This window comes from Petromyzon marinus, chromosome 2 (genome assembly GCF_048934315.1).
Source record: "Petromyzon marinus isolate PM22_M1 ecotype Great Lakes invasive population chromosome 2, UKy_Petmar_22M1.pri1.0, whole genome shotgun sequence".
In the NCBI taxonomy this organism is placed as follows: Eukaryota; Metazoa; Chordata; class Hyperoartia; order Petromyzontiformes; family Petromyzontidae; genus Petromyzon; species Petromyzon marinus.
The window spans coordinates 20,506,638-20,524,983 of NC_133668.1; the positions used below are offsets into that span (position 1 = coordinate 20,506,638).

At 46.7% G+C, this 18,346-nt stretch overlaps 1 protein-coding gene across 1 annotated transcript; it reads right to left on the reverse strand.

Annotated features, from left to right (window-relative positions):
• Nucleotides 1-693: 693 nt before the first annotated feature.
• Nucleotides 694-17,227, reverse strand: LOC116945256 (peptidyl-prolyl cis-trans isomerase FKBP9-like). Its single transcript, XM_032959608.2, has 10 exons — nt 16,156-17,227; nt 13,649-13,794; nt 11,666-11,858; nt 10,757-10,902; nt 9,948-10,137; nt 8,836-8,981; nt 6,662-6,851; nt 5,590-5,735; nt 5,152-5,315; nt 694-4,416 (listed from the first exon to the last, which is right to left on the reverse strand). Exons 1-10 carry the CDS (start codon nt 16,383-16,385, stop codon nt 4,237-4,239), a joined length of 1,731 nt encoding a protein of 576 aa, XP_032815499.2. The 5' UTR covers nt 16,386-17,227; the 3' UTR covers nt 694-4,236.
• Nucleotides 17,228-18,346: the final 1,119 nt, after the last annotated feature.

The following is an 18,346-nucleotide window of genomic DNA, read 5'->3' on the forward strand; positions in this document are numbered from 1 at the left end:
CCTACGTTTAAACAGTAGGGAAAATGATTTCCTTGATTTCCCTGCATGGCACACATTTTTATTGTAATTCAGGTGATGTATGCAATGGTATTGGGAGGAGCGATCTTTTCCAGTCACTAAAATGCAAGCAGTTGAGTTTTAAAAATGAATATGAAATTATTATTTTTACCAGCAAAGGTCCACTGAGCTACATAGCTTTCAGAAGAGACCTGGTCACAAATGGTAATGCATGCTACTCAAACCACTACTCAGGATCCCACTGTCTTGATGTGGTTATATTCAGATACTGTACTATATAAATACACACTGATTAAGCTGGGTGGAGCTGTGTTAAGAGCTATCAACCCACAAACATTTGTGCTTAACTTAGAATCATGGTCAAGGATAACTTGGGCCACAGTATTTCAAAAGTGATCGTCCTGATTAATGTAATCTCAGTTTGGAATTATATATTTCACAATCTCTTAACTTTAAAATTGTTACAATATTTTGGTAGATGGAATGCAATTGTATTGTATGTAGAACATGTCGTGCCGTATGTTGCCCACCATGCTATGGGCTTTGGTTTCTGATGTGGTGGCAAGTGGTAATATCTCATTGGCTTAAAATATACATTTTGTCATCTTACACGAGCACGCACATCCAAATGTTTTGGAAGTAATTAGTGTAACATTCACAGCGAACACCTTTGCATAATTTTAAAATGCTTTAAAAAACTCAGCTTTTAATATCTTCCTTTAAAAAAAATTCGTGCAACAAAACCTTGAAAGTTTACATTTGATGCAGTTAGTGTCTTTGATGTTTAAATACAAGTTGTAAAGATTTTTCAAAATGTATATTACAATACATTGGTTCAACATAAGCAACACAATGTGCCGAGCGTAAAAACATAAAAAAGTAAATAAATCTACGAAAGCAAACACTGTGCTTGCATGTCTGACAATAGCAAGTGACATGCATTTTATTATCACAACACAAACATAAATATGGTTGTTTACTCTGGAGCATCCTATCTGCCAGTCAAAAGGCAGATGCTTACATATGGTTGTGCACACCTGGATCACAAAAGTCATAGGATTGAGACATACCCACTTGCAAGGCAATGTGGGAGTCTGCAGTCGGCTGAACGTCAAAAGTAACTTGCCGACCCACTTCTACTGGACATCTGTGAAAAAGCTTCACAGCTCATTGGATTCTGACAGTCTAAATACAGATTCTGGTTCTGACAGGTTACCCATGCAACCAGAAAGAACGATCGAAGGTAAAAATTACTCAATTGACCAAACATTTTAAGCAGGACCCTCTTAAATAATACTGAGGCTTGACAGGGTAAAAAAAAATGGCATTACAATGTTACATTAACCTTCTCAAGGGCCTGTGTGCAAGTGAGACTGGTAGCAGACATTTCTTTGGTATTTGGTGCTTTGACCAAAAATGTGCACAGACATAAACAAGAAATGCCAGGGTAATTCATCTATGCCACGTCATCTAATTCAATTTTAATTTAAAATGTGTAATTGTGCCTGCTGTAGATGTAATACGGATCCTACACACAATCCATTAGAACTAACAAAAATGTCACAATACAAGTCTGTTTTCCTGTAACACGTGTTTTCATAACGAAAACTGTATATAACTATGAATTTCAGGAACACTTTATAAAACGGATGCAAATTGGATATAACGCGATTGAGTGAACAGAGCTATGTCGCGCAAGTAGGAATGCGCAGTTGTACAGCTTGCCTTGGTGGACCATCACGCAAGGCGGGACGCTGATGGCTGCTTCTCGATGCTACCCAGGCACCTGTCTTTGTTCAGCCTGCATATGCATCTCACGCATTATCATGGGCTGTGCTTTACCCTATTTATTATAACGTGATTTTTTTCCATAACGAGGTATTCTTCAGGAACGCAGCTACCGTGTTATAGGAGAACAGACTACAGATCATGTATTTATCTCAAAACCAGTGTTTCCTTGATAAGCAGTGTGGTTCGTGCTCATCTTCATTCTTTCCACAGGGCGGCACCTGTCGACTGTCTACAAAATCGTACTCATTTTATCAACCCCACAGGAACAAGTATTTTGAGTCGAACCCCATCCGAGATTTGAACTCGGTTGTAAAGTGTACACTTACCATCGCAACACCAACCCGGTTTTGGCACAAATTGAAATGTATAATCGTAAAAGCCTGCCCAAAAGCAATATGGATTACATATTTATATTACCAAAGTGGCTCCTCCAAATTAGCTTCAATGACTGGATGGCAGTTATTGCGATTGCATGGTTGACGACGTGCAGCAAAGCCACTTTTATTCAGTGGTGCTGCGGTGAAGCCGCTCGACTCACAATCGCAAGGTGGATGCCAAATGCGAGAAATTATGTATTTTGATTAGTGTGCTGCTACTACTATTGTTACTCCTGCTATTATCGATTGACTCATGCAGCTAGCGAGGGATGCTTGGTTTAGTAATGTATGTTATGTATGTCGCGATTGTTAACTTTCAATCACATTTCTTATGATCACTGTTACATTGTTTTGATAGCATTATTTTAGTCATTTATAGAAAGGTTTAGTTCAGCCCGATTTTTTTATGTAGTATAGTTAGACTTAACATTTTAATCTAAATTGTATTTATGATCTAACATCAAAATGGGATTTTTTTTTTGCACAGTTTAGTACGCAGCATAAACAAATGGTGCTTTTTCTGGACGATTGTATTGTTTTTATAGGGGATGTCTCAATTTGTGTACAGTAAATTATAAATGTATCTTGTAATTTTATTGTTTGTTGCGGTTGCACCCGAATCAAGAGCCGAATGGCTCACAGGGTTATTCCAAATAAATGAAACTGAAAACAGTTAAGGCATCTGGAATCAATAACGAGGTTGTGCCATGGAACAGCATTGACCACAATGATATCGGTCTAATTAAATCAGCTGTACCCAAATACATAAGTGGTTTGAAGCAATGAACATTGCTTGAAGAACCACATAATTACAAAAAATAGCACCTGTAAATATTTGTTTAAAAGACTGCACAGTTAAAAAGAAAAAAAAACACGCTTGGTTGATATCATAACACAACATTGTAAAATAGCAAATTATGGCTTTGGTGAACTGCATTGCAAGAATATAAACTCTAAGAGCTCACCTACACATTCCTTCAAAACATTTCTTTAAGGTCTATGTTGCAGTTCAGACCTGGGCTATCCAATTATTTACGCAATTAATTAACAGTTTGATTACTCAACGAATCAAATAACATGAAAATAGTTGAAACAAAGCCTCACCTGTTCCCACGTGTTGCTTGGTATCATCAGCTGTGTCATGCTGGGCGTGGCTTGCAGGGGGTTTCCTGCCTTTAGAAGGCAACATGTGGGGCTGGCTGCCACTTAAAGGGGCCCATGTAATTAGCAACAAAAAATAGCCCATTACAATTTTTAGTAGATTCATTGACTTGATTGAATAATTTTTCCAGCTCTAGTGCAGATTCATATTTACCCATGATGCATGTAACATCCTTGGAACATTGATATTTTTAATCTTCAAGAATTCTGAAATGTTACCATTTTCAAACTTGTTCATAAATCAAAGTGCTCACATGGAATACCCAAGTTCAGAAAACAACATTACGCATTCTCATTTATAATAAAAAATATTTCTATAAAACAATGAAATATGCCTTTTCATGAAATGCCAAACAGGAAAACAATGATGAACCTCATTTGCCAGATCTTTACATGGTCCAACCCAAAAATCAATCGAGTCATTAGCTGTCAAAACCTGTGTTATTTCCCACATTTCCATCTCACGTTTTACTTGCATATACCAATGCTGTGAGCACCGACTAAGGTTGGCATGGCACACGAGAGAGTGATTGGAGCCAGCACCACAAACGGATGGTTTTGTCTTCCAAGCAATGATGTTCACACACCACACCAGGTATTGCTGTAAGGCTGAGTCAACCTTGGGAAGGTATAGGACAAGCTCATACCCCAGTTGCTACTGATGTGTATGGTGAGGAATCAAAAAATTGCTGGGTTTGTAGCACAATGCCAAACCATTGTGCCACTGCTCCCCATAACACACGCACACGAGTATGGGACCCTGCGCAAATCAGCGCACATAACCATGAACAGTCTCAGAGCCCGCAGAGCCAAGGTTGTAAGGGGACGGAGGCTTAGATGGGGGTTGGGGCGCCTGGATTGCCACTTCGCAGAGGATGCAGGGGGCAGCTCACAGCTCGTCGTGTGCCAGCTCCTCGTCCCGCTTCAGCTTGAGCTCCGTGGGGCTGATGAAGCCATCACCGTCGCGGTCCTGGTTCTTGAACATTTCGGAGATGAGGGTCTCGGCCTCCTGGCCTGGAGCCAGACGACCGACTCCCGTTGCCACCTGGCTTTTGATGAAGGTCGAGAACTGAGTGCGAAACAGACGGGAGAGTGTCACGGCAACTACATTACACATTTCAATCAGTACATCGAGATTAATGTCAAAAGGTCACCATGGCCAAAGCTGTTAATCGCACCACACCACGGAATTATTTCCTTCCCACACATTTCACAAGTGTACCGAAAGGCATTACAGAAAGTTGAAACTAATCTGGAATTTGCCTGCTTTAACAATTGCTGCTAGATACCTTTAGTCCAAAAGGCCCATAGGCTGATGGACCTTAAACCACACCCTACCTCCAAGATATGCTGTTACACTCTGGTTTTAGGTCTTCCCCTGCCAACACTCGAGTGATGTCCTTGGTAAATACAAGTTTTTGGCAGTTGGGGGGTGACGTGGTCATCTTGTATATGTGTAATGAGCTACTGCAGCGCAGTCACCTTTGTTGTAAGCTCAAGGTTCGGAGAGATTACAAGAAAGGTGAATAGGCTACACTAGCACACAGCTCCTGCACAAGATGACCACAATTACAATTTTCCGATCATTCGCCCACTTTCTAGCACAGTACAGGGGTTTGTGCACATTACTCGAGAACGTGACAGCATCGGCTATGGCTAACTGCACACTGAAGCCCATACCTGTCACCCGGTTCTGACTGGAGTAAAACTTATTGATATTTAACTCAAGTCTGCATCCCGTTCCCCTCCGCCTCTATCTCGCCTGCCCCTATTTGCTGGAGAGAGAGGGGGGGGGGGGCAGCACCTCCTGAAGTGCAATGAGGCCATCCTGGTCGGCATCGAACTGCTGGAAGAGCAGCGGCGGCGCGCGCTCCTTCCACACGAACATATACCCGTCTGGGAAGCCCTCCTCCGCCCGCAGGAGCTCAATGTCGAAGAGCAGCACTGCGCTACCCGGCACCTCGCCCTCTGGGGGGGGGGGGAGGGGGGCACAGAGCACCCGCACACGCCTTATGTAAGCTTCTATCAAAGTAAAACATAGAAATTAGCGTCGATATAGCAGCGTTTAGGACTGTCCTGCATTGCAAAATTTAGCCCATTCCATTAAAAAACATTTTTTACTCAATTGTATTCGTGATTTATGCTTTGAGTAGTGTGTTTTTACTCCATATTAGAATGAACGAATTTACAACCAATCGTTGGCAATCGTTTCACGCAGCTGTAACCGCTCTCTCCATCTTACCAATGCCTTTCTCGCCGAACGCCAGATGCGGGGGGATGGTCAGGAAGCGCTTTTCGCTCACGCACATCCCCTTCAATCCCACCTCCAGCCCTGGGATGAGCTGCCCACTGCCCATCTTGGCCTCGTACGTCCAGCCGGTCTTTCGGCTGCAAACAGTGCTACTGTTAAGGACGGCCCACTAGACGTAGCGATTTATTGAGCTGCACAGAGAGATTACCAAGCTATCCTTGATGAAAGCATCTCTTGGTGAATCTGGCATGCACACAATATCTACACGTAAAAACATACATACTTACACATATGCACACAATCGCATGTGTACACACACAAAAGCACATCTTCAGCCATGCATATACACACAATGTAGAGACCCAAATATGTGCATGCACACATCACACATTCGCACACTCTTACCTGGAATAGAGTGCATGCCATCCGGCAGGGTTGTGTTGTAAATCACTCACACACAAACTCATATACACATACACTCACACAACAACAACCGGCGTTCACCAATAAATGGCAGTGATGTCACCACAGTGCTTGTGCCAAGCTCAGTGCACTTTGAGGGCACGTGAAGTCGCAAATGCTCGTTAAACAGTAGGGCATGGAAGAGACCCAGGTCTCATGGATTAGAAGACTGGCAGATGTACCACCTGTGCCCCGTATTGTGCCAATTTGCTATATTTTAGCCGCCCGACACTCCGCTCGTTGTTGTGAGCGTCTCTGCTCCACCTTCCATTATTGCCCAGTAGCATCCTTCACGAGCCTCCCCCACAACAACAAAGTTCCCCCATATAGCCTTAACAGATTGTTAGGGAAAATACTGTTAGCGAGTAGCACCTATGAAGGCCGGCATGGCACGAGGGGGTGAGTGGCCAGCACCACGCCCGCCCGCCTTTGTATTCCCAATGTAGATGTTTACGCACTGCACCAGGTTCTCATTTGAGGCTGAGTCGACCTTGGGGAGGCCCAGGACTAGTTCAGATAATCGTCACTGGCATTGGGCGTGAGTGGGAATTGAACTCAGGTTTCTTGCCAGGTTTCTTCACACACGCTCTCTCTCTCCCACCTGGAGTAGAGCGGCGTGCCATCCAGGAGGGTGGTGTTGTAGTGCATGCTGATAAGATCCCCGAGCTGTACGCGGTGCGCACACTCGTGCGGGCTGGAGTAGGTCTCCACATCGACACTGTCAGCAGGGTTGTGCAGGTCCACCATGTGCACGTTCACCAACAACACGGCCGAGCCTGGAATCTTACCCGCTGGGACACGGGGGGGAGTGGGGGGGGGCAGTCATGGACGTCACGGGGTTCTGAGCGGTGGAAGTACACGGGCATTGGCAAGGTTACTATTGAATATTAATTCTTGTTTGAGGACTGGTAACGTGGGGTTTTTATACGCAATACAAAGGTGCCAGGAGGATTAAAATAACATTGAGTTGGCACTGCTAATATGCTGGGTTTGAATTCAGGTAAATTTAGTTGAAGGTGCTGGGTGGCTTAGGGGCTAATATCAAGTCAAAACGCTGAGCAGACTGCTGATATCCTGGGTTTGAATTTGGGCCATGGGTTGTCAGGTGTAGATAGTGCTTGTTCACCAATTAAAGTGCAAAAACCCCTCATCGTACAATTTGGCTTCACTTTTGATTTAGTTAATTCCAGCTCCAAGAATAGAAAACGTGGTTTTATTGACAAGCAGTTAACCAGTTTACAGACCAAAAAAATTGTGTGCTCCCAGTGGGAATGAAGGAGCCCATTTGAAATGACTTCAGAAGTAGTTCTAGAATATGTAGAATGTCAGCATCTGGAGCATTCTCCGACAACGGAATGTAAATCAAAATTTTGTCATGTCATTACGCAATGCTGGAAGCACAATTGTTTTCGATTTAGGAGAAAAAAGAAATAACAAACTAATCCCATATTGAGTATTTTCAAAGTAATGTACGATTTTGTTTTGAATGATCATACATCAACTTGATTTAACTTTAGAAATAACAGCACTATAAAATAAAAGTATGCTTTGGAGTGCAATCTAAATGCATTGGCTATATTGCATTAACCCAAGCTGATGACACGTAAACACGTGTGTCTGCATGTGTGTGCATACAAGCGACATGTGCACCTGTGTGTGTATGATTGAGTGTATGTGTGTAGAGGAGAGAAATACGCGGCACGCACAGATAAGCGGGTGCAACTGAGGGCAAACAGGTGTGTGCTTTAAAAACATGAGGTTTGCACAGACAAACCGACAGTAATTAGGGGGAGAAGCGGGTGCAACCGAAGTCGAACAAGTGCTACGCTGTGACCGGAGGTTGGCACCTAGGAGACGGGAGATGGGGGGGGGGGGGGTGATGATAAGGGATTAATGGGACAACTGGCACCGGCCTGGCGGCAGCTTAAATGGAAACACGTGAGGACTCGGAATGAGCAGGGGGATATAAGCGGGAATGTTTGCGAGCGAGGAGAGTTGTTGCCGGGGAACCAAGAGTGAAGACATCTTGCCGCTGCCGCTCCAGCCGTCAACGGGACCTCAACCCTCACGCCGTCGCCAGGCGGGTGTTGGCTGAACCCCCCGCCCGGGGACAGACGGGTGAGCGGGTCTGAGGGAGCGTAGGTGGGGGCAGCGGTGGAGATGCAGAGTCGCTGAGTGCGAAGATGCTGTGTGCGGAGTCGCTGAGTGCGAAGACCCTGTGTGCGGAGTCGCTGAGTGCGAAAACAGTGTGTGCGGAGTCGCTGAGAGCAGAGCTGCTGAGTGCAGGATAAGTGAGGTGCAGAAGAGATAAGAGCGGGGAGAAGTTAAGTATCTGTGACCGTACAGATCGTTATAGGAGTGCCTATAACTGGCGCAAGAACAGGTGAATAAAGTGTAAGCAGGTGACTTGTTACAACGTGTCGGTGTGAGTGATTTTTGAAGCCACTACACGTGTATTAATGTCTGCATACATGATGTGTGTGTTTATGTGTGGGGCACAGTGGTACAGTCTTTAGTATGCTGCGCCATGACCCCAGAAGCCTGAGTTCCATTCATGGTGACAATATCTAAATTTGTCCTGGACCTATGTTTGCTCGACTCTGCCTTAGATGATTACCTTTGAGTGGCAACATCGGCTGGAAAGACAAAGGCAGTTGTACGTGCTACTGGCCACACTACTCCTTTTCACAAGCAGCACTTGCCAAGCCTGTCTGTAAAGGCTACATGGGAGATAAATGTATTTGTGTCTGTGTATGCATGAATGCCGGCTCTCACCAATGCCAGCCTCCCCGTAGCCAAGGTGGGGTGGGATGGTGAGCAGGCGCCTCTCCCCAATGCAGGTACCTATCAGCCCCTCCTCCATGCCCGCAATGATGAAGCCCTTGCCCAGGTACGTGTCATACGTATGGTTCCACATTTGCCTGCACACAGTCACACACGGCGATCGTGGGGAGCAGTGGTGTTAGTTGTCCGCGCACCGCTCTATAATCCTGTCATCTGAGGATTGAGTCCTGGCCATGACTCACAACATGACACCAGTGGGCAATTTATGTATTTTCCTGGAGTGGGTCAACTCAGCCTGAGTATGATGGGTTACAGCTACAGCCAAAAGGACAGCTGGTAGGCTGGCTGGCAGGTAGGCACAAGTGTGGTTAGACTTGCAGCTCAGCTGCTTGAATGGCGGGTTGATAGATAATCGGCTGCTTGGTGGGTTTGCTGGTGGGCTGTAAGGCTGATAGTATGGTGGGCTTTTTGAGCTGGCTTGCGAGCTGAATGGTGGGCTGATGATCAGACTGGTGAGCTGGCTGGTGGCGAATGGACTGGATAGTGGGCTGGTGGGGCTGGTAGATGGGTATGTTTCTGCAGGGCTGGCAGTGGGGTTGGCATGTGGGTTGTTGGGTAGATGGCAGGCAGGTTGGGATGTGGCCTTATAAATATGCTGGTAAATGGACATGTTAATAGTTCATGGAAAACTGGGCTGCTAAATAGGCAGGTATTTGGGGTTTGGGTGGTCTGGAGAGCTGGTTGCCGTGTGGCCTGCGAGCTGGAGTTGATGGTTCCCTGGTCGATGGATACATTGTCAGGTGGACTGTTGAGTAAGCTAGCAGGTGGGCACTGGCAGGTGGGCACTGCATGGGCTGCTGGGTAGGCAAGTGGATGGGTGGACTGCTGATCCAACTAACTTGTGGGCTGGTTTCTAGGTGAGCTGGTGTGGTTGTTAGTAGGCTGATGGGAGGTGTGCTGGATGACCTGGTGAGTGGGCGGGCAGTGAGGTTAATAGGTCAGCTGGCGAGTGGACTGCTAAGTGGACTGTTGGGTGAACTATCAGCTGATGGAATGTCGGGTGTGCTAGCTGATATGTGGGCAAAAGACCAACACGCACTCACGTGCTATCAAAGATAGTGCCATCGAGCAGTGAGCCGTTGTAGTGATAGCGCACAAAGTCCCCGCTAGCAGCACGGCGTCTGCAGGGCTCCGGAACCAGGTAGGAGTCCACAGTGACGGAGTCGCGGGGGTTGTGCAGGTCCACGAGATGCAACGTGAACACCAGCGTAGCATTAGAGGGGACCGTATCACCTACATCGCAAAGCCACAATACATGATCATTATCTATTTTAATGAGCAATGCTTTGAGTTTTAATCAAGGGCTGTTGTCCAAATTCAAACCCAGCAGTATCTCAGTCAAGCCAGTTCAACACTATGACCTCTAAGCCTGATCTGGATCTCGATCAATGGCGTGCATTGCACTCTTTTTCATGGATTATTATTTTAACATTTTGTAACATCTGGTTACCCATGGTTTTGCCATGCTTGAAACTGGCTCTCTAAGCCTAAGGCATTAACAATTCATGCAAAAGAAAATTCATCCAAATGGCACTTAGATTAGAGCACTCTACTCACAACTGGAAGGTCACAAGTTCAAATTCAGGTCAGGGGATGACATCCTATCATTGTCACTATGGGGTCAATAAAATTAACATCTCTTTTGGGGATGTAGGTGTGCTATGGAGAAACTGTCCATCGCACCATAGTAATGTGTGATTTCCTCCATCACCTCTGAACCACCAAAGGAGATACCCACTGAGCCACACGTGGAAGAGCAGGGAGACCCCATGACTTTTGAGCCACAGTCAGTGCCCAAACTTGAGCCACGACAAGCAATATTTTATCAGCACTTTGCGAGAAGACCACTCACCGGAGCCCTCTTCAGCATAGCCAAGTGAGGGTGGGATGGTGATCACTCGCACCTCCCCAACACAAGCTCCGAGGAGGCCAGTGTCCATCCCTTGGATGAGCCAGCCCATGCCCACGTACGTGTTGTAAGTTCCATTGAGGCTGCGGCTTAACAGACAAAAAAAACACAACACAAAGATAGACAAAAGGGGCAAGTACTGTCAGCAAGCACACACTAAGTTCAGCATGGCATATCAGGAGGTGGTGTGGCCAGCACTAGGCTTGGACATCTGCCTCTCTAGTGACCATGTTTACACCTGCAACAGTTACTCAGTTGACCTAAGAGATGCTCAGAAAAGCTTTAGTACAATTTACCACAAATGTGCATGGCCAGCAATCGAACCCAGGTAACATGAATCATAGCATATAGCTTAAACCAAAGTACATACTCAACAAGTGAGTTATTGGCATAGCAGAGTGTTATGAAGTGTAGTGAGGTGTGCTACAGCACGAAAGGGCCTTGGCATTGAACACATGTACACACACTTGTACTGTATTTAAACATACAGGAAATATAAAACACGTAAAAACACACTAGATATGTAATGATTCAACTTACAGCAATTCGATTATTTCTCACTATACAGGATCACAAACCAAGGATCCATTCTTTTCTATCTTGATTGTAAAGTTGTTTGCATTGTCCATATCATGTTCTTTCTCATTCATTTAATTCATCATACAACATTTTAGCATGTTAATGGAATATCATTTCCACAAATCGCTAATGTATTTTTACATCATGCACGATTCGATACAAGTGGTGAAAGAATCAACTTCATCCATTGATCAATAAATGCCTAATACACACAATCACAGGGCGACGCGTCATTTCAGACCACAGTGTGGCTAGCCATCGCGTGGGGGACACCTGCTGGAGACGAATGTGCCATCGAGCAGCGTGCAGTTGTAGTGGTAGCGCACGTAGTCGGACATCTCCACCGTGCGGCTGCAGTTGCCAGGTCCTCGGCGCACTGTGCGCACCTGCACCTCGTCAGACAGGCTCCACACGTCCAGCAGGAGCAGCTCCAGGTGCAGTGTCGAGCCCAGGGGAGCCACGTCCTCTGGTACACGCGTACACAGTATGGTGCAGTTAACCTCCTCACTGTCAGCCATTCTCTATATTGCTAGATGAAGGCCTCCTCAAGCCATACCCAAAATGTGGCCATCTCCCAATGTCTCTCGCAATGAAATGATCCATCCAGCTTCTACACACGAGCTGATCTTAGTACTCCCTCTACATGATGAATGTGCTCTCCTTTGGCTGCCACTATGGCATTAGCCTTGTACACTGGCCATCGCCCCTTCTTGCGATGTGTCCTGCCCATGATCACTTACTTTTCTGAACAGTCAATATGGTGCATCTAACTTGCACATGTTTTTTTTTATCCATGCATTCCTCTTCCAGTCTCTCAGTGTAATTTCAAGCATGTATCTCTCCATCCATTGTGTATGTTATCCTTTTGTGCCATGTTCTTTGTCAATGACCATGTATCTGATCCACGTACAATATAGCAGGTAATATACACCGATGAAAAGTGTTTCTTTGGGTACCCTGGTATGTTGCTTTTCCTTCCAGTACTAGATTAACTACCCCGGCTTCGCCCGGGACTTGGATTCTTGTCTTGGATTAATACACGGCCTCCGCGGAGGGTGGGGGATGCGTGACATTAGCAGGCACACTGCGTAACGCTTCGGCATGCGGGTGACATCACAGATGTGACAGATGTGACGTCACCGCTCACTGGCCGTGCAAAATATATGCATTATTGCGCCCCCCCCCCTAAATACAAAAGTCTATTTTTATACTTTTTGCATTGTGTACAGTCTGGAAGATACCCAAATGCCAAATTTCAAGTTTGTTGCATGTTTGGAAGTATGTTAAACATTTAGAAAAGACACACATTCACAAATGTCCCTTTCATATATATCCATTATTGCGACCCCCCCCCCCCAAAAAATAATAATCTAAAAGTCTATTTTTACACTTTTTGCATTGCGTACAGTTTGGAAACTACCCACATGCCAAATTTCAAATTTGTTGCATATCGGGAAATATGCTAAACATTTCGAACAGACACATTCACAAATTTACCTTTTATATATACAGTAAAACCCTGGATTGCGAGCATAATTCGTTTCGGAAACGTGTTTGTAATCCAAAGCACTCGTATATCAGTTGTGATCACGTGACGCTCGGCAGACAAAGCGTATACGTACTATTCGTATTGCAAGGCCTCGGTCGTTTATCAAATTAATATGTATTTTAAAAATTTGCTCGTCTTGCAAAACACTCGCAGACCAAGTTACTCGCAATCTAAGGTTTTACTATATAAGAAAGTTCAGTTTTCCAACAGCACTCCTAGTGGCGATTTGGGGAGATGCTATTGGTAGAACCTATTGTACACGGTTAGCCATGGAAAGTACTCGTGTTAACCACATGGCTATTCACAAACACAAACATCATTAATTTTATACCAATTCGGTGCCATCTCTCATGTCTGAGAGGTGACACAGAATGATACGAGTCATAGATGATATGATGTATTTTGTGCTTCTGTAAAACCACTTCTGGTGATTCCTTATGATTGGATAAGGGTGGGAAATATAAATAATGTACGGCCACTTCTGGGTTACACCTCTTATGCAAATACACGTGCAGATAATCCTCTTATTTGCCAAGAGTAAAACATTTCCACTTGCAAAAACCTTACAGCGAGAATTTCGAAGGCTACAATTTTCCATCTCGTGACATCGCCCTTGACAGCAAACTTGGTTCATAACTCGAGTAAAAATAGGAGAAGGGTGCATGAACGAATGAGCAGGATGAGGAGCGGAGGTGAGCGAGGCTCACTGAATGCTGGCGCTGCTTGCACGAGGTCTGGGGGAAGCACTGCGAGGCGGCGCTCAGAGACGCACATTCCCAGCAGTGCCTGCTCCAGCCAGGCAGGCAGTTCTCCAGCACCCAGCGCCACCGTCTCCGGCCAAGGGCCCTTAGAGCTGCACTCAACGCAATGGGAGATCGGCAACAACAAAAAAACCCCGCAAATACGCACTCAGCAACAGCCACATCAAAGAGCAAAGGCGGCGGCGGCGACGACGACGGATGGCATTCGACACTAGGTGACGGTGATGGCAGCTGTGTACTTTGTAATCATGAAGATGGGTAACATGGGGACAAGACAGAGACCAAGGTGCTTTAAATGTAGAAGTGAAGGCTTTCCAGCGGAACAAAGGGAGAGGCAAACCCATGTGATAGCAATAGTGGTGAATGTATGTTTTACAGGAGGTCACAAACCCAGTGCAGTTTGCCGATGCACCACCTGCACTACCAAATCTGTAAACTGCATCTGTTGGTGTGCAGGATCCTTCTTGATAAACCCAAATTATTTCTATAGATGCACGTTCCGTTCTGCGCTCATTATTCTATGGGCATCAACTGACAGTTAAAAATACTGGTGGCTCTAGTACCAATTTTTATTTTAGTTTTGTGCTTATCCGACTGAAGGATATAAGATTAATTTATTAACAGAAGCATCACAACTTTATTAACTATTTGTTGGCATTCAAACAATGTCTTAATAATGCAAATCAACCACTGCATAAATAATTTTCGCTATCTCAGCGATGCTTAGTTGAGCACCCAGTGGAACGTGAGGGTAATTGCAAGCTACTGCAGATTTCTATTTCTGCTGTTATATTGCAGTTGGCAATACCATATCCATGTACGTGTCACACATCTGGTTTAGGAAGCACTGTAGCTCCGCGCGCACACACTCGGTGGCATTACAGTGCAGTCATGTGGTGCGATGTAATTGGCCGCACGTCCAATTTTTCAGTCTGTTGTGCGTAGGCACAAACATCAGGAACGCACGCACACACACACACAAAAAGCACCGTATATACAGTTCAGGAATTCCTGATTGAAGAGCAAAGTGTTTCCATGCTCAAATGAGCACTGGGTGGTGCTCATTTCCACGAGTGGAAATTCCTCTTTTCTATGGTAGGGGTGAGTCCATTTAGGCTAAGAGGTACTCAATCTATCGATCCCAAAAGAATGATGATGGGTTGAGACATCCCCACAACTGGAATTTAAACTCACAACTGCGAATTGGGCACTCTGCCAAAATGACACGTGGCTGGGAGGCTTGGTCGTAAACGCACTGTGGTTTGGTGCATACAGTATATTTTCTGCAGAACCGAGTGAATTAAAGGTGCACAATATCGAAAACGTGTCTGAAACATGGTAAGTCCACAACATTACCCTACATGTTGAGAACCACACATCTGCAGCCATCAGTCATGAGTAAAACTCTGAATGTGTTCACACGAGCATGGTGTGTCTACCAGTGGCGTAGTGGTAAAAAAAAGAATAGTGTAAACTGGGCCATATTCCCAAAATGAGCATGGGTAAATTCCTTTACTTGCATTTAGACAGTCATGTCAACCGGTTACTACTTTGAGGGGCAACTCTGGAGAAGCACTAGATACTCTCCAGAAATCTGCTGTCACAATTCAAATGTACCTTCAGTACTCAGATCCCTACTGGACATGTGAAAAAGAGCTTCATAGCTCATCGGATTTCTCTCCCAGTCGAAATAAAGATTATGTTTATGGGTGCATGGCAACAACCAGGGCAAGTGATATAAGCCAAGAGTCAGTCTCGTTGCTGAATCAAGGCTAGGACAATGCTCATATCCACCAGTGGCCCCTGACTGAACCAGTGGTGTAATCTCCACATTCCCTCCCAGTGTGTTTCACTAATTGTCAGAGAGGGGCCCACTTTCGCCAACAAGACACCACTGTGCGAGGGCCGCCACGCATTTGAAACCATTGGGTGTAACAGCACGATGATGGATACGGAGCGTTTTCCCATTTGTGTATAGTCCGGAGGCCGCACGTCAGGGGGCAGAACTCAAGGCCACCAGGGGCAGCTGCCAGTGCCACAAAGAACACCGTTTCCAACCCGAATAAAACGGAGTTACCAATCACGTGGCAGAGTTGGTCGGGCGATGTCTACGGTGGACGGCGAAGAGGGGGGCGAGCTAAGTGTTAGATACCATCGATGGCATACACGAGGTCGTCGGTTCGAACCCGGCACCGACGTCTGCACATTTGGAGTTTGCATGGGTGAATTTCTCAACGGGTCCTCTCCCGTTTCCCCCACCACCCCCTCCAAACATTTAGACTCAACACCACGCGTCGAGAGCATTTGACCGCTATAAAATAATAATAGTCCACATGATAAGCCACTTTCATTGCGCTCATCATTTGCGGCTAGGTCGCTTCTATGGAGAACACACACGCACACACGCGCACACGCAACAAACAAAACAAAACCAACAATCGTTTAACGCTTACCTGGAATCGATCGTGGTCCCGTCCGCCAGGCTGCCGTTGCAGTGAAAGCGCACGAGGTCACCGGGCGCCGCGCGACGCACGCACGGCTCGGGTGGCTGCCCCAGGGCCCTCACCGAGAAGGCGCCGCCGGCGTCCGCGGGCCCCGGCGCCCGGAGCGGCGCGTTGCAGACGGTGCGCACCACCTGCAGGGCGCTCAGTACGGCCACGAAGTGCACCGCGCGGGCCAGCATGGTGACAGCGAATGGCCTTCTCTCTATGGGTTCTTCGCTCCTCAACCCTTTAAGCGGCCACCAGATTTGGTGGTTGGTGGTGGTGGTGGGGAGTGGGGTGGAGGGTGCTGCTGATGTTGTTGTTGAGCCTCAACTGGCCTGCCCCCGTGTTGCAGAGTGCCGCGTTCTGGTCCGAGCGCTTGAGATTCTCGCCTTGGCTTGGGAGCAGCCCCGGGTTGTGCTGCTGCTGCTGTTGTTGTTGCTGCTGCTTGGGTTCGTGTGGTCTGACCTGGTACTTGGGCCTGTGTTCTGCTTGATCCTGAGTGAGCCGAAATGGGCTGCTGCAGCGGTCTGGATAATGCCAGGCTTGTGATGGGATGGGCTGGTGTTGAGTTGGTGATGCTGATGATGATGATTGCTCCCGAGCGTGCTGTGCGCTGGGGCTTGGTTTGGATGGTGGCTGCGTTGAGCTCGGCAGGTCCCGAGCTGGTTCTGGTGTTCAGTCTGCATCCAGCGACCGCTGCCCAAGTCGAGCTTGCTGGTTGTTGGCTCCCAGTGCTCTGGACTAGGCAATGGCCACGCTGGACAAACGCCCAGGAGCTATACGGACTACGCTCCGACACAAGTTGCGCTGGTGCTGGTGGCGCATTACCGCGGGCTCGTGCTGGGCTACGACTCGTGTTTGGCCGCGCGTCACGGGCCTCTTTCTCCGGTTCTATGCTGGGCTCGTAGCGGCAGAATTAACAATAAACCCTCCACACTCGTCCACGTGTTACCGCTACGGCTTGCGAGGGACGGCCGCTTCTTTGCTCTCAGAGTCGTCCCAGCTTGGAGGCGAGGGGCGTGGCGGGGGCGGGGTTCGAGGGGCGTGGCGAAGAGGCGACGGGCGGGGCTCGGACCGTGTACACGTGGTAGGCGCCAGCCGTTTGCAATCCCCAGAGCGCACGCGCGCGTTCGTCGTCCGGGCGCGTGCCGCTGTTGGCCGGCGGGTGGCGCCGCCGCGGCCAATCAGGGCGCGGGGCCCGCGCTGCCGCATGTGGGATTTGTAAAAAGAACGGGGGGGGGGAGGAGCCACGCTTGACCACTCCCTTCTCCCCACGCCCACCATGTGTTGTTGATTAACAATACACAGTGCAGTGTTACTGCATGTGCTGCGATGATGCTGATGATGAAAAAAGGGGCATTGCCCGAAACGTCTCCTATTGTTTCCAATTAATGCAGCGTTCTTGACGAACGCGTCTAGTTATTTCATACGAACACTCGACGTTTGTTTTGTGTAGAGTTTTGCTCACAATAAGCAGTGACACTGGCGTTTTAAAAATAAATTTGCTACGTGTAACAAACTCACATGTACACATTGCTGTGTTGGTAGTTTCTGGGTTAGGAGAGGCGATGGGAGATATCGAGGAGCACTAATGGAAAGGAAGGAGATGTTAAGGGATTAACGCAGAACGAATGGCCCTGGTGGGATGATGCGCAGATGTGGTGACCCACGTAACCACATTCCAATGTTGCCACATTTTGGAACAAAAACTGTTCGTTCATCGCATGTAAAGTGTTTTTAAAGGCCTAAAATTTTGCACAGAAAGGCGATATATTTATTTTAAAACAGAACACATTCTTAAAATCCGTTTCACTGGCAAAAAAAACCACACAAACGTGCGGATAAACATCTGCCGTTATTAAAAAAGCCGTCAAAGAAAAACTCCAATGCCCCATTATTTGGTAAAACGGCGCTTGACAGTGGATGCCCATATAAAACCCCTTTACAGACGCGTTAATAACACTGCCTTAAAATGTAAAAGTATATCAATAGGCTTTTGTCATTGCACTTTTACGTGTTGAGTTTTTTTTTGTCTGCAAATACCGCATAGAAACGTCTACATCTTGGAGGTAAAAAATCTCTCTGATCTGGCACCAGTATTAGGTGCTTTTTTCACGGCGTTGGGAGGAACGAAACAAAGCGGGGGAGGTGGAGAGAG

Bases quoted from the DNA above. Each gene is read 5' to 3' on its own strand.
- LOC116945256 (XM_032959608.2), bottom strand. From the start codon at position 16,385: ATGCTGGCCCGCGCGGTGCACTTCGTGGCCGTACTGAGCGCCCTGCAG. The intron at 11,859-13,648 runs GTGAGCCTCGCT...CGCGTGTACCAG, and splicing joins GCAAGCAGCGCCAGCATTCA to AGGACGTGGCTCCCCTGGGC. The intron at 4,417-5,151 runs GTGCTGCCCCCC...TTTCGCACTCAG, and splicing joins GCCTCATTGCACTTCAGGAG to TTCTCGACCTTCATCAAAAG.